The sequence below is a fragment of the Prionailurus bengalensis genome, chromosome A3 (assembly GCF_016509475.1).
Source record: "Prionailurus bengalensis isolate Pbe53 chromosome A3, Fcat_Pben_1.1_paternal_pri, whole genome shotgun sequence".
Lineage (NCBI taxonomy): Eukaryota > Metazoa > Chordata > Mammalia > Carnivora > Felidae > Prionailurus > Prionailurus bengalensis.
This window is the reverse complement of record NC_057354.1, coordinates 88,380,399-88,394,288: the sequence shown is the minus strand read 5'-3', so window position 1 is coordinate 88,394,288 and position 13,890 is coordinate 88,380,399. Positions and strand designations below refer to the sequence as shown.

General features: G+C 49.4%; 1 protein-coding gene across 22 annotated transcripts in view; it reads right to left on the bottom strand.

The window, feature by feature from the left end:
• The window catches only part of DYSF (dysferlin), a 225,210-nt gene that overhangs the window by 54,691 nt on the left and 156,629 nt on the right, over positions 1-13,890 (bottom strand). For 13 of the 22 annotated variants that reach the window (XM_043603645.1, XM_043603652.1, XM_043603650.1 and 10 more), the window contains 5 exons: positions 13,721-13,822; positions 13,449-13,610; positions 12,224-12,389; positions 11,656-11,732; positions 4,401-4,463 (listed from right to left, as the gene is read on the bottom strand). In XM_043603645.1, coding sequence (XP_043459580.1) covers positions 4,401-4,463; positions 11,656-11,732; positions 12,224-12,389; positions 13,449-13,610; positions 13,721-13,822 — 570 coding nt within the window. The remainder of the gene's footprint in view (positions 1-4,400; positions 4,464-11,655; positions 11,733-12,223; positions 12,390-13,448; positions 13,611-13,720; positions 13,823-13,890) is intronic. The other 9 variants (XM_043603654.1, XM_043603658.1, XM_043603662.1 and 6 more) reach the window with 1 other exon arrangement.

Sequence of the window (13,890 nt, the reverse complement as noted above, 5' to 3'; positions counted from 1 at the left end):
CTGGGCCCAGTTTTATAAAGAAGTGCAGGGCAGTAGATGCATCTTACAATTATATAAGGTATGCATTCCTGAAAATCTAGAATGCAAAATTCACGTAACAGCACCATTTTCAAGAAAAAATAAGTATCTACCTATCAGCTACACCATAAATACAATTTGCTTGGCTGCCACCTTTTAAATTGCATGACTGTTAATCATTTTTCACATTTAGGTTGATTCATATTACTAGACATCTTATACATAAAACAAGACTATTAAATGTTTACATCATGAAATTGCCAACATGCATAATTCAGATTCATAGAGTGGCTTTAGTGTATTTTCAAACCTTTAAGAAACAGTAATTCCCATGCCATAGAAACTGTTCAAGAGCACAGAAAATGAGAACACCTCAAAAAAGTATTTATGAAACTTATAATTCTGATGTCAAAACCTAACAAAGACCACTTAAAAGTAACACTTATTGGGGCGCCTGGGTGGCTCAGTCGGTTAAGCGTCTGATTTCGGCTCAGGTCATGATCTCACCGTCCGTGAGTTCAAGCCCCGCATCGGGCTCTGTGCTGACAGCTCAGAGCCTGGAGCCTGTTTCAGATTCTGTGTCTCCCTTTCTCTCTGACCCTCCCCCATTCATGCTCTGTCTCTCTCTGTCTCAAGAATAAACGTTAAAAAAAAAAAATTAAAAGTAACACTTATTAATAGACATACAAAAATACTAAATAAGTAAGAGCAAATCTAACTCATAATATAGACTAGAAGTTCTTTCAAACTTGCCCTTACCGAGGATCAACAAACACTATGCTTTCCCCCTGCTAACAGTGTAAGGTGCAAAGCCAGCTGAGAGCCTGCAGCTAACCTAGTATGCCCACTACGGCACCCACCGGGGCGCTGCGTGCTTAAGAGTCACTGTGCTGGTTCTCAAACCTGTTTATGCCGTTGTACTAACAGGGTAATTAGATCAGTAAGTCAATATTACAAAAACATATAAAATTGAATTTAAGGGGCACGTAGGTGGTTCAGTCAGTTAAGTGTCCAACTTCAGCTCAGGTCATGATCTCAAGGTTTGTGGGTTCAAACCCCACATTGGGCTCTGTGCCGACAGCTCAGAGCCTGGAGCCTGCTTCAGATTCTGTGTCTCCCTCTCTCTCTGCCCCTCCCTGCTCACGCTCTGTCTCTCTCTTTCTCTCTCTCTCTCAAAAACAAATATTTTTTAAAAAATCCTTTTTAAGAAAAACCATCTATTCTAGAATATGAATTTAATGATTTTTTTAACTCATGAAAATTAAGTATGAGTGAGATTTTTTTTGAAGTTTTTATTCAAATTCCAGTTAGTAAATATACAGTAAAATATTAGTTTCAGGTGCACAATACAATGATTCAATCAGTGAATTTAATTAAATAGGTGGTGGGGGGTAAGGAGTGCACCTGTTGTGATGAGCACTCAATGTTGTATGAAAGTGTTGAATCATTAGTGGGATTTTTTTAAGGGAAGGTATGGGAAGGAGGAATCCTAAATTTTTAGAAGGACTCCACAGTCTGGTTTTTCTGCAGGTATCATTAAAATCTCACCAAACTTTAATAAACCTACAGGAAAAATCATAGATAATGCATTTTGGATGTGGCTTATACCAGGAGGATGACAGGACGACACTCTAATAGCAGATCCAGATGGAAGGAGGCCTTGGCACATGTCAAATGATTAGCATGGGAAGATACACAGATAGGGTCAGAAATAAAATGTTTATGGTGTGTACGCATGAATTTTAATCAGTCCCATTCAATCACCTTTTTCAATTAGCCAACCAACTACCTGTCGTGATTGCATCGGATCAGAGAACTTCAATTATAGGAAATTATAATACCATGACCAACTGACCGATTCAGATTTATCCCAGGAATGCACGAAAATTATACATCATATTAATGGAACAATATCAAACAAAATAATCATCTTGATAGATGCCAAACAGCAGTGGATAAAGTTAAACTCCTATACCTAATTTTTAAACTATTAACAAACTAATAGTAAAGGGCACAACCTTGGCAAAATCAAGAATATCTATCTTAAATTACCAATCATTATCATAACTAATGGAAAAATGGTAGAAGCTTTTCATTAGAATCAGTAACTACATATGTTTGCTCACTAGCATCGCAATTATCAAATGTTATTCTGGAAACAGGAAGAAGGTATACTTATTAGAGAGATAGTGACATATTTATTGCTGTTTGAAGAAAACAATCTTACCTGCCTGGAAAATCCAACAGAATCAATGAACAACTCTCAGGATTGATAAAGGAGCTCACTAAAGAGCATGTTTCACAGTATACATACAAAATATTGTCTCCCTATATTCTAATAATAAATAGCTAGACCCAATCATTTTTTTAAAAAGATATTCCCTGTAGAGAATAAACAAAGGCTATAAAATGCCAAGGATTAAATGTAACACAAAATGGGCTAAAACTATCTAAAGTAAACAAAAATAACTCCTCTAAGAAACAAAATATAATACACAAGTGGAAATTAAAACTAAAATTAAATGGGGTGACTGGGTGGCTCAGTCGGTTGAGCATCCAACTTTGGTTCGTCATGATCTCTCACTTCGTGGGTTCAAGCCCCTCGTGGGTCTCTGTGCTGACAGCTCAGAGTCTGGAGCCTGCTTTGGATTCTGTGTCTCCCTCTCCCTCTGCCCCTCCCCTGCTCGCTCTCTCTTGCTCTCTCTCTCTTAAAAATAAATAAATGTTAAAAAAATTTTTAATTAAAAAAAAATTAAATGTCCAGTGATACGGGAGTGGTAAAACTTTATGGATGGCTATATAATGGGATTACATGTAGCCATGTTTTTAAAGAATATAAAGATATGGAAAAACATTCATGATATACTTTTAAGTAAAAGAAAGTGCAGATTACAATATGATTCCAAATTTGTTTTTAGACAAAAGTATGCACACATGCATAAAAGATACCTAAAAACGTGGGCACATCAAAATCTTTTTTTGTAATTTTTTTGAAGTTTATTTATTTATTTTGAGAGACAGAGAAAGAGAGTGGGGGGGCAGAGAGAGAGAGAATTCCAGCAGGTTCCGCACCGTCAGTGTGAAGGCCCGTGAGGGGCTCGAACTCCTGAACCGTGAGATTATGACCTGAGCCAAAACCAAGAATTGGACGCTTAACCAACTGAGCTACCCAGGTGCCCCATGAGCACATCAAAATCTTAACTGTGATTATCTCCAACTGGTAGGAATACAGGTGGTTTTCACTTTCTGCTTTACACTCTTTTGTTTTCTGTATTTTCTACAATGAGTACATCAGAAAAAATTTAAAAAATATATTGCCTCTTCCTAGAAATCCATAAGATGCCTACTACAGGAATCCCTCCCCCTGACAGCATGAACAGAATTTAACGATGGGCGGGTTCCATCTCTTAGGACTCCCCCAGCAGCTCAGGAGCTGCTCTGGCCCTCAGCATGGGACTTCATGAGTACAGGGTGAAGGCTAAACGCCCAAGTCATCTTCCTGGAGGGACCCATGACCCCCCAAGATGACACCAAGGAAATCAGCCCAGCTGTAGACTGTGGGCCCCAGCATACTTCTTAGAATCTGCTCAAGACAACCAGGGTTCCTCAGTCACACTTTCACGCCTCTGGGAGGGGCAGAGAAAATCAACCTGCCATTGCCCACAGAAGCTTCTCGTGTCCTGTTTTCCGGCGGTCAGGATCTAATTTAGAGATTTCCCTGTTTCCACTGGCCCATGTGATCCCAACCAACCCTCTAGCCCTCAAGCAGGTAAACAGGATTAAGGTAAATCCCAAGATGCACTAAGAGATAACTCAGGGATGTCTGTTTCTGAGAACCTTCCCTGAGCTTGCCCCCCACCTTCCACCACTACACAGGGCAGGTAACTGTTTTCTGCTGGGTCTCAGGAAATACAGTCGACACTTGACCAACATGGGCTTGAACTATATGGGTCCACCAACACACAGATTTTTTCAATGAATACAGTACATACAGTACTGTAAATGTATTTTCTCTCCCTTACGATTTTTCTAACATCATTTTCTTTTCTCTAGCTTAGTTTATTGTAAGATATATGTACAATAATATACAGTACATAATACATTTAACATACAAAATATGTTATGTTATGACTATTTATGTTATCAGTAAGGCTTCTGGTCAACAGTAGGCTATTAGTTCAGGTTTTTGAGGGGTTAAAAGTTACCGAATTTTCTACTGTGTGGGGGCTGGTGTCCCTAACCCCCACATTGTGCAAGGGTCAAATGTACTTCCTTTCTTTCCTTCCCACTCTCCTTCCTCTGTTCCTTTCCTTAACTCCCTACCCCCTCCCCCAGCCCCCCAGGGAAATCAAAGAGCCCACAAATAGGTAAACAATACATACATGAGGACTGGATGGAGAGGATGCCATGTTAGTGGGGGCAGAGCCCGACAGACCATCTGCAAGCTACAAATTAAACACTCTGGTTAGCAACAGGGTTAGAGAAACCACTTCAGGGAAAACTGGACAGCCCCCAAGGACATAGAGCTCTCCAACCAGGGAGGCTGCAAAAGTTGTGGAAGGAACATGTGTTTTGGAGTTGGATAAGACTGGGTCCAAATCCTGGCCCCATTGCTTTATCAGCTGCATGACCCTGGTCAAGCCCCCTGACCTCTCTGAGTCGGCATCCCCATCCAGAGAATGGGCACAAAGCCCAGCTCATAGGGCAGCAACGAGTATGGAGGAGATGCAGGCCGCACACACCCAGCACAGGTGAGGCACGCAGAAGGAGCTCAGCCAATGCCTGTCTCTTGCCCGCATTCTCACTACCCTTGGCACCACTGACTCAATGCCTTCCCTGCCTTTCAAACTTCCCCATCTCATACATACTCCAAGCTCCCCATCATCCCTCGTGGTTTCTTCTAACAGCTGAACTACACCAATCCCTGCTTGGGCATGGTTCCTAAGCTAGTACCTGTTTCTGAGTCTTTTCTATTCAAGGACAAGAACCAGGGCATCATATGGCTTCCCTGAAGCCTATATAAGGGGGGGCTTTATGAGTCTTATAGTCCAACAACATGCCATTGCTATATTAAAGAGAACTTTCTGCATCCTCTTCTGGCTTTGGATCCTTGTCTGGAATCTTCTGGTACTGTGACTCAATACTTTATTGTGTGAATCTGTGCGTTACAGGGCCCAGAGGGCCTCAGGGGTCAGGACTGGAGACAAGTGAACACTACAATGGTCCCAGAGAAGGTGATGGGGCTCTGGGTGGATGAGTATTAGTCTAGGTAGACAAAGACAGGAGATGCATTTCAGGCAGAGAGGATAACAAGTGCAAAGGAGCAGGGGCGCCTGGGTGGCTCAGTTGGTTAAGCATCTGACTCTTGATTCCGGCTTAGGTCATGATCTCTCAGTTCATGAGTTCAAGCCCTGCATTGGACTCTGCACTGACAACGCAGAGCCTGCTTGGGATTCCTCTTTACCTCTCTCTCTGCCCTATCCCCACTTGCACTAGCTCTCTCTATCTATCTCAAAATAAATAAATAAACTTTTTTTTTAAGTGCAAAGGGATAAATGAATAAAATACAGCACATTCCAGAAAGCAAATGGCTCAGCTTTGGAAGGCAGGCACTGGGCAGTGGGCAAATAAGGCTGAGGGGCTCAGGAGACCAGCAGGGACACAGACACTCACGGTTAAGCCCTCTCTGCCTTTGAGCCCTGAATAGGGGGCTCTGAGAGACGCCACAGGAGGCTGAGCCCCAGGCAGCCCTCCCCTCCTTGGCAGAAAAAGCCTGGGAGACACATTCACCTGGGGGTCAGAAAGGGCTCAGGAAGGACAGGATGAAGACGGCTGAGACCTGGAGGGGAGTCTTGGAACCACAGACCCGTCCCTGCTTTGTGAAGAAGGCATCACCGAGGGGGACCCTAGCCTCCCCTAAACTAGTCTCATGGCTGTTCAGAGCTAGAAGCACAGGCAGGAGGGCAGAATGGCCGGTGGACACCAGGCCAGGCCGCTGGATGGTGCTGGGGTGCTGGCCACATGTTGGTGGATGCGGTGTGACCCCTGGCATAGACTGGATGAACTCCACACAACCCGCCCCCCCCGGCCGCCTCTGCCCCTCCTGCTCTCATCCTGAGCCTCACAGAAGCCTTATTGTTATTTTTAATACAGTTTGTTTTTAGAAAGGTGAGAGGGAAACCGGCAGTTCACCAGAGCAAGAGGGAGAAAAAATAAAGCTAAACATAGTGCTCCAAAGATCTGGTCCAGCTTCCGAAATTACACGTTCTCCTTTGGGACGTGGGCATAATTTGCCGCTCCAGTTCTGGGAGCACGTTGCCACCTTCACAGCATCCCAGAGACTATAACTGGAGTGGCAGGCTCAAAATGAGCCCAAGCTAGGAAGCCAGGGAGCGGCCAGCCTCAGCACCCCACCCCACAGCATGGGGAGCAGGTCTTCAAACCTTCTGATGCCTTCTCCACACCAGCCTCCAATACCTGCCCACCTCACACACACACACACACACACACACACACACACACACACTCACACACATGCAGTCCCACTGCCAAGCCTCTGCTCCCACTCCTCTGCCCACCAGGAAAGTCCTCCTCTCCCCTCTGCTGTTCTAACTCCACCAGCCTTCACAGCCTTTCTCTCATCTGGTCACCCCCTCCCCAGAAGCTTTCCTGATCACTTAGCCCATGCCGACCCACAGGGCCAAGAGAATCCACAATCTTCGTCCCTTGCTGATAAAGCATCTCACTGGAGACCAGCTACACACGTCTCATCTCTCCCAACTAGCGTGAAAATTTCAAGGTGTTCTTTCTTTATGCCTCTTCAACCTGCGCGTAGTCCCCACACCCACGCCTGGAAATTCTCCTTCTCTGGAGACACAGAGGAGCCCCCCTACCCAGGGTGGGCTCTCAGAATGATGGGCAAGAGTCACCCCTGACCGGGCGACTCCAGGGGCATCTCAGTGCCTGCAAGGTGGGTGATGTGTGGGGTAGGCAGGGACACCACCTCTAATCTGAGCTTCAAGACCCTCTGTAGGTGATGGGGGGGGAGGGCTCTGGGTGTGTCCCACACAGTCTTTCTCACCCCCTCTTCTTTTTTTTTTTTAATTTTTTTTTCAACGTTTTTTATTTATTTTGGGACAGAGAGAAACAGAGCATGAACGGGGGAGGGGCAGAGAGAGAGGGAGACACAGAATCGGAAACAGGCTCCAGGCTCCGAGCCATCAGCCCAGAGCCTGACGCGGGGCTCGAACTCACGGACCGCGAGATCGTGACCTGGCTGAAGTTGGACGCCCAACCGACTGCGCCACCCAGGCGCCCCCCCCTTCTTAATCAGAACCCCAAGAACCAGCTTCATGAAAAAGCGGGTTAGCAAACAGAGACCCCAATTTTGTTTTCAGGAGAGAAATGGGATCTGATTCAGAATCAGAGACAAAAAGAGAAGCCCAGGGGGAAAGGAAAGGATGGGAAGGATATGTTGGTAGCCGTTCACTCAGACTGTGCCTTGGTTGGAGATGATGCCTGTTTGCTCATAATTATCCTATATTTTCCAAATTTTATGTAATTAACATGTATTTGTAACCAGAGAAAATTAAGAGATCCTTTTTAATTTTTTTTTTAAGATTTTATTTTTGAGAGACAGAGTGCGAGTGGGGGAGGGGCAGAGAGTGCCGGAGACAGAATCGGAAGCAGGCTCCAGGCTCTGAGCTGTCAGCACAGAGCCCGACGTGGGGCTCGAACTCACAAACCGTGAGATCACGACCTGAGCCAAAGTTGGAGGCTTAACCGACTGAGCCACCCAACTGCCCCAATATATAAAAGCAGAGCACTAAATGGAATGAAATAACCTCTGTGCCCCCTCTTTGAGGATATACCCAGCCCTGCCCTCAGAATGTTAAAAGTCAGGGCCATGATTCCTGCAAAACCACTCCTGAGTCTAGACACACTCTCAGGAGCTTGCACACACAGCTCCTCCCAGCCTTCCCCACCTCTCACACACACTCATGTGTACACACCACACACACGTGCACACGCACTACCCCATTCCCAGGCTATGGATCTAAAACCTACACAAAGGATAGGCACACAAACCAAGAATAAACCATGGAACTAATTCACAGGAGCCAATCTCCTCCTCGCCTGGATCACCAGAGAGGAGTTCTTTTTTTTTTTTTTTTTTTTTTCAATGTTTTTATTTCATTTTTGGGACAGAGAGAGACAGAGCATGAACAGGGGAGGGGCAGAGAGAGAGGGAGACACAGAATCGGAAACAGGCTCCAGGCTCCGAGCCATCAGCCCAGAGCCTGACGCGGGGCTCGAACTCACGGACCGTGAGATCGTGACCTGGCTGAAGTCGGACGCTTAACCGACTGCGCCACCCAGGCGCCCCCACCAGAGAAGAGTTCAAGAGGCCAGGCACGTGCTCACATGGGACCCTCCTCACCCCGAGATGGGTGCTGACCTAGGAGCCCTACGAGGCCGAGTGGACAGACCTGCTTATGTATACATTTTGGACCATCTCTAGAATTGGCCACTCCTGACAGAAACCAAACATTTCTAGAACCTGAAAAACTCTCCGCCGTGAGTTTCAGCCCAATGACAACATCAGAACGAGTGTGAGACAACATTTCTAATGTGTGGCAGACTCATACCAGGAAATGAGCCGATGATGGTAAGCAGGTTCATCATGTACAACTAAGGAAGGGGATGGAAGGGACCAAGACAGAAGCCGGATCTCTCAAGAGCGGATTTGAAACTGGGGAGGAGGCCTCAGCTGGGTCCAAAGTCAGGACCTAGTGAGCTCCGCAGTGGGGACCATGTCACCATGAGCACGAAACAGTCTGCTGAGAAACATGGGTTGGGCAAAGAGGAGCCAGGAAAAATCCAAATTCTGCCAGACTTCTTGTCCCTCCAGCCCCCAGAGGGCAGAGACTTCTACTCATCTGGGGAAGGGGAGAAGGGATGTGAGCCCAGCCAGAATTATCTGGCACACCATTTGGAACTCGTATGCATTGCCTCCTGGATATGCCTCAGCATGCCTTGTCCTCTCAAGTGCCAAGGGGTATGCAGGAAGGACGGAGGGAGCAAAAGATTTCCTGATCAACCAAATATGATCAATGGATCTCAGAGAAAAACACAATACAAAATTGGTTTTCCCCAAGTCCCCCATCAGACACCATCAGACCCGGGCTTCCTGGAGACCAGGACTGGTCTCCCTGCTGGCCTCAAGGTTCCTTGAGAGTAGGACAATGTCTTCTCAATCAGACAGGGAGCTCAATGAGGGCAAGGTCCATGCCTCCTCCATCAGAGCAAGCAGGTCTCACTTCTTCCTTCTCCCGGCCCACCTCTGAGGCCCTGACAGCCCAGGCCCTCCTCGTGTGGACACGCCTCCAGGAGCCCAGATTCCAGCTTCCCACCCTTTGCCTGGCCAGCAGCTCTAGCCAGAGTGGCCACGTGCTCCCACAAAGAGCGCAGACCCTGCACTGGCTCAGACCCCAGCCCCGGTTCACTCGTGTCAACGCCGGGAGGACGTCCAGACTGGGCCTCCTCACCGTCTGCCTCTGGCTGTGCTTGTAGCCAGCAGGACTCAAAATAGTCCCTCCCCATCTGAGTCTGTAGACATTTTGAGGGCAGCACACACAGAACGGAAATCCTGCTGGGCAAGCCCTGCACTTCCCTGCACAGACTCAGACAGCCCACTGAGGGGGCGGAAAACAGGAGCCAGGATTGGGTAGCCTGGAGTTTGGGGCTAATTATCTGCCTAATTCAGCTACAAACACCCACCCAGGCCAGAAGGCACTAGTATTAAACGTAGTTGAATCTTGGGTAGGGCCATCCAAAATTTCCACTTGGGTTTTCCCAGTCTAGAGAAGCTCCTTCTTAGACCCATTCAGAGAGTAGGCAGGCCATCCATCCATCCATCCACCCACACATCCACCCACACATCCACCCATCCAGGTAGCCTTCACGGAACATCTCCTTTAAGCCAGTCCTGTGCTGGCATTGATGTCACACAAGAAATGCGCCCCAGTGACTGCCCTGAACCTGGTCTGGGGAAGGTGCTGACACTTGCAGAGACAATCAGGACCTAAAGAAAAGGCAGGGACCAAGATGCAGACAAGACTTGCAGGAAGAGGCGGTGGGGAGGGAGCCAGGGATGAATCCTGGAAGGAAGTGACCACACCTAAGCTGAGTCTTAAAGGATGACCAGGAGAAGAACAGAAGGTGTCCCCGGTGGAGAGGACACCTTCTGTTGGAGGTGGTAGGAAGAGGTAGGAGGTAGGTAGGTAGGTAGGTAGGTAGGAGAGGATGGTAGGAAGAACCCTAGAGAGTCACAGAGGTGGGAGAAACAGAGGTCACGGTACCGGTGAGGATTCTTAGCATCAGAGAAACCATAGAGCAAGACCTCGTCTCAGCTCAGCAGCAGCTAGGCCCAGGCTCACAGCAGAGATGTTCCCGTGGAAGTGGCAAAGGTAAAAGGTGCGCGAGTGAAAAAGAAGCAGAAATCAGCCCCGCGTGTCAGAGGGAAGACCCGTGACAGGGCAGCTTGGAGGATCCTGAGCCCACCTTAGCACCCCACCCAGTGTGTTCTCTTGCTCCCAAGGCCAGTATTTGTTTGGTGGTTTAAGGAAATGAGACCCTCCCAAAAAGGGATGCCATCTCTGGGTGAATAAACAGGCCAAGAGCCCGAGGACACAAGTACTGTCTACACAGGCTGGAGGCTCTGCCTCTGGGCAGCTGGGAAGCTCTGGGAAGCCAGCCCCAGATGCCAGGGGAGTGACCAGCATCATGCAAAGCCGGGAGAGGGGTGACAACCTGGAACAGATGCAGGTCAAGGCTGGTGCTCACGGTGAGGCCTTTCTTCATCTGCACTGTGGGAAGGACTGGGTGACCTTGGCCCTACAGGAACTAGAGCAGCCCAGGGCCCAAGGTGGGGAGAAGGCCTCTTGCTCAGTAAGAGATGCCACAGACCTCCTGCCATTCTGTTTGGCACTGGAGTCTGGGTCACCAGCTGGCCCCTAAGTTGCTGAGTACCTGGCAAAAGGATGCCTCTTACCTGCCCACAGGGTTGGATTCCCTTGGAATAAGATTCCCCTTCTCTCTTTTCCTAGAGTTGGGAGGAGGGGGATGGGGCAAGAGGGACTATTGGCTTGAACACAGACCCCTCTTCTTCAGCTGCCTCCAAGGTGCCACCAAACATGAGCCCATAGATGAATCTACCCATAAGGAGGGTTGTGGCTGGGGTAAGACAATGGGGCTGGAGCACCCCTAAAACTGCCTGGTCACTCCCTCCCCTGTCTTCCTTCTCTCTTATTTGCTGCCCCACCATGATTTCCTGAGTAATCTGCAGGGAGAGCCCTCAACACAGCCCTCTAGGTAGAGGGACCTTTTTTTTTTTCATGCTTTGAGGATAATGATTGGGTCTTACCCAGGAGATCACACACACAGACTTCCCCAACCCCTCCACCCCACTCCTGACCAGAATGAAAAGTTCGCATCTGGGTTCCTCCACCTATACAGTGTCTAGCCACCAGGGAGAGAGATGTCCGATAGAGGCTATGTGATAAGGAAGGGAGAGGGAAGGGCAGCCAAGGCCAATGGAGCTAGCATCTCTCCCAGGGGGCCCAGTTCTCATCTTACCTGGATGGGGATGAGGGGCTCCTTATCATCAATGTCAATGAGCACGTCTTCCCCAGGACTGAGTAAACTCACGTCATCTGTAGAGAAGATCAGTGTCCAGGCCTGGAAGGGGCTGGCTCTCTCAGGGGGCTCGCCCCTCTCCAGCCACAAGACTCAGCCAGGATACTGAGCCAAAAGGCCCTCAGTCTTCCACACTTCTCAATCTGTGTCTTTCTCCTCCTCCCACCCAATTCTTCCCTCTCCTGTCTCTGTCTCTCCCACCTTCCCTCACATTCTCTGTCTTCCCAGTTCTCTCTCTCCCTCATCATGCCATGGAATCCATGCCTTTCTCTCTCCCTCAACTCTTCCCCTACCTCCTCCCTTTGCAGCCCTGGCCTCTCAGTAGCCCAGACCTAGGAGATGCCCCGAGGAAAGCAAGATGTCCACCCTTCTGGTCAGCTGAGCAGAAATGACTTCTCACTCACATCCTGCTAAGAGGAGGGCCTCGGGACACATCTCACCTGGGAAGCCCCTCTGCCCTGCCCCAGCCCCTCTGCCCTGCCCTCTCCATCAACAGCCTCACCCCTACCTGGGCCGCCCTGCGGGGACGGACTCTCTTCAGAGTACTGGTCACACATGAAGCTCTCCAGGGAGCGGACGGTACACTGGCCCACCACAGGCCGGCGGCCAAACTGGCGGTTATCAATGACCTTGATCACGATGGGGGGACAGTAGAGCTCCTCTCTGGGCAGCATCTGGGCAGAGCAGGAGGGAAGCGCTAGACAATGGCCTGAACCCACCTCTGGGAGGTTTCGGAGGAGGGGGGCTCTCCTTCACAGGACAAGCTCAAAGAGCAGAGAATGACCATAAACCCACTCATAACCCCCAACAGCCATAAATCCAAAGTGGTGGTTGGCCAAGCCCAGGAGCTGGCCAGGGGACCAGAAGCCACACACCTTTTCTATCTGCCTCCTGAATGCTGTATGCAGAGGCTGACTTTCCCCCACAGCCTTACCTTCCAAACACATCTAGCTCAGCCCAAAGTTACAACAAGTCTACTTTCCCTGAACCTTCACTGGCTGGGGAGGGGAAGAGGGGAGAAGTTGGCCCAGGACTCAACATTTCTTGCAGACAGTCCCCCCCAAGTGGATACTCAAGAGTTGGCTTACAGACCCAGATTCTTCCCCCTCCCAACCCCAGCCCCAAAAGCACTTTGAACACAACTTGAAATAATTTATATGCTCTCCTTCGGTGGCGGCTTTGGCTCAGCCAAGAGGAGGCTCCTGTTGACAGCCACTGGGCCTGGAATTTCTACAGTGCTTTCATCTTGCAAACCATTTTCCTTTCCTCAGGCTTGCCTTACTCCGGCCACTAGGCCCAGGCAGCCCGGGGAGCTGCAGAGGACTGGGGGCCTGAGGGCCATGGGAGTGAGCCCACAGCACGGCTGGGGGAGGACCCAGTCAGGGAGGGTTTGGAGGAACCATGGAAGGTCAGTCCTGGCAGGCCCCTGGGGGGAGCTCCAGCGGGCTGAGACCTGCCCTGAAAGGGAACAGTGGGTCCCTTCTGTGCACTCGGGATCTGGGCAGGAAGGAGCGAGCTGACCCCATCTGTGCTGCTCAGAGGCTTCCACTCTTCCAGTGAGGAGAGTGTGAGCTCTGCTTCCCCATTTTCACAGACGAATGAGGTGGGAAAGATGCCATGACCTACCCAGGATCCCACAGGGAGTCAGAGCAGACACCCGAGCTGCCCAGGGCCCTGAGGAAAAGTCTAGGCATCGGGACTCAGGAAGGAGATAATAGGGAGGCCACGCTTACCACTTCCATGAAGAGGGTACAGATGTCAAAGTTGGGGTTCTTCCGGAGGTTCTTGATGACACAGGACTGCACGGTCTGGCCTCCACACTCCACCACAAGGCTGGGAGAGGAGATACTGGCCAGCTGGTAACTCTTCATGTTCCGCAGGCCCCATGCCAGGATCTGGGGACACAGAGTGAGGAGAGCGGCTGGAAAAGGCTCAGGAGAGGCTGGGGGCAGGAAGGGAAAGGGCCAGGCTGCCTCCCCACCCCCCGCCCCAGAGCCAGGCTCACCTCTATGGCGGTACGCTGGAGCACTGGCTTGATGTTCTGGGGAACCATGTAGATGTTGGCCTCCCTCTGAGGCGGTGGGTACGGCAGGTCTGTGTCCTCCGACTGCAGGGGACGGCAGGTAGAACAGAGACAACAGTGGGAGGAAGGCCAGGGCAGAGAGACAAAAAAAG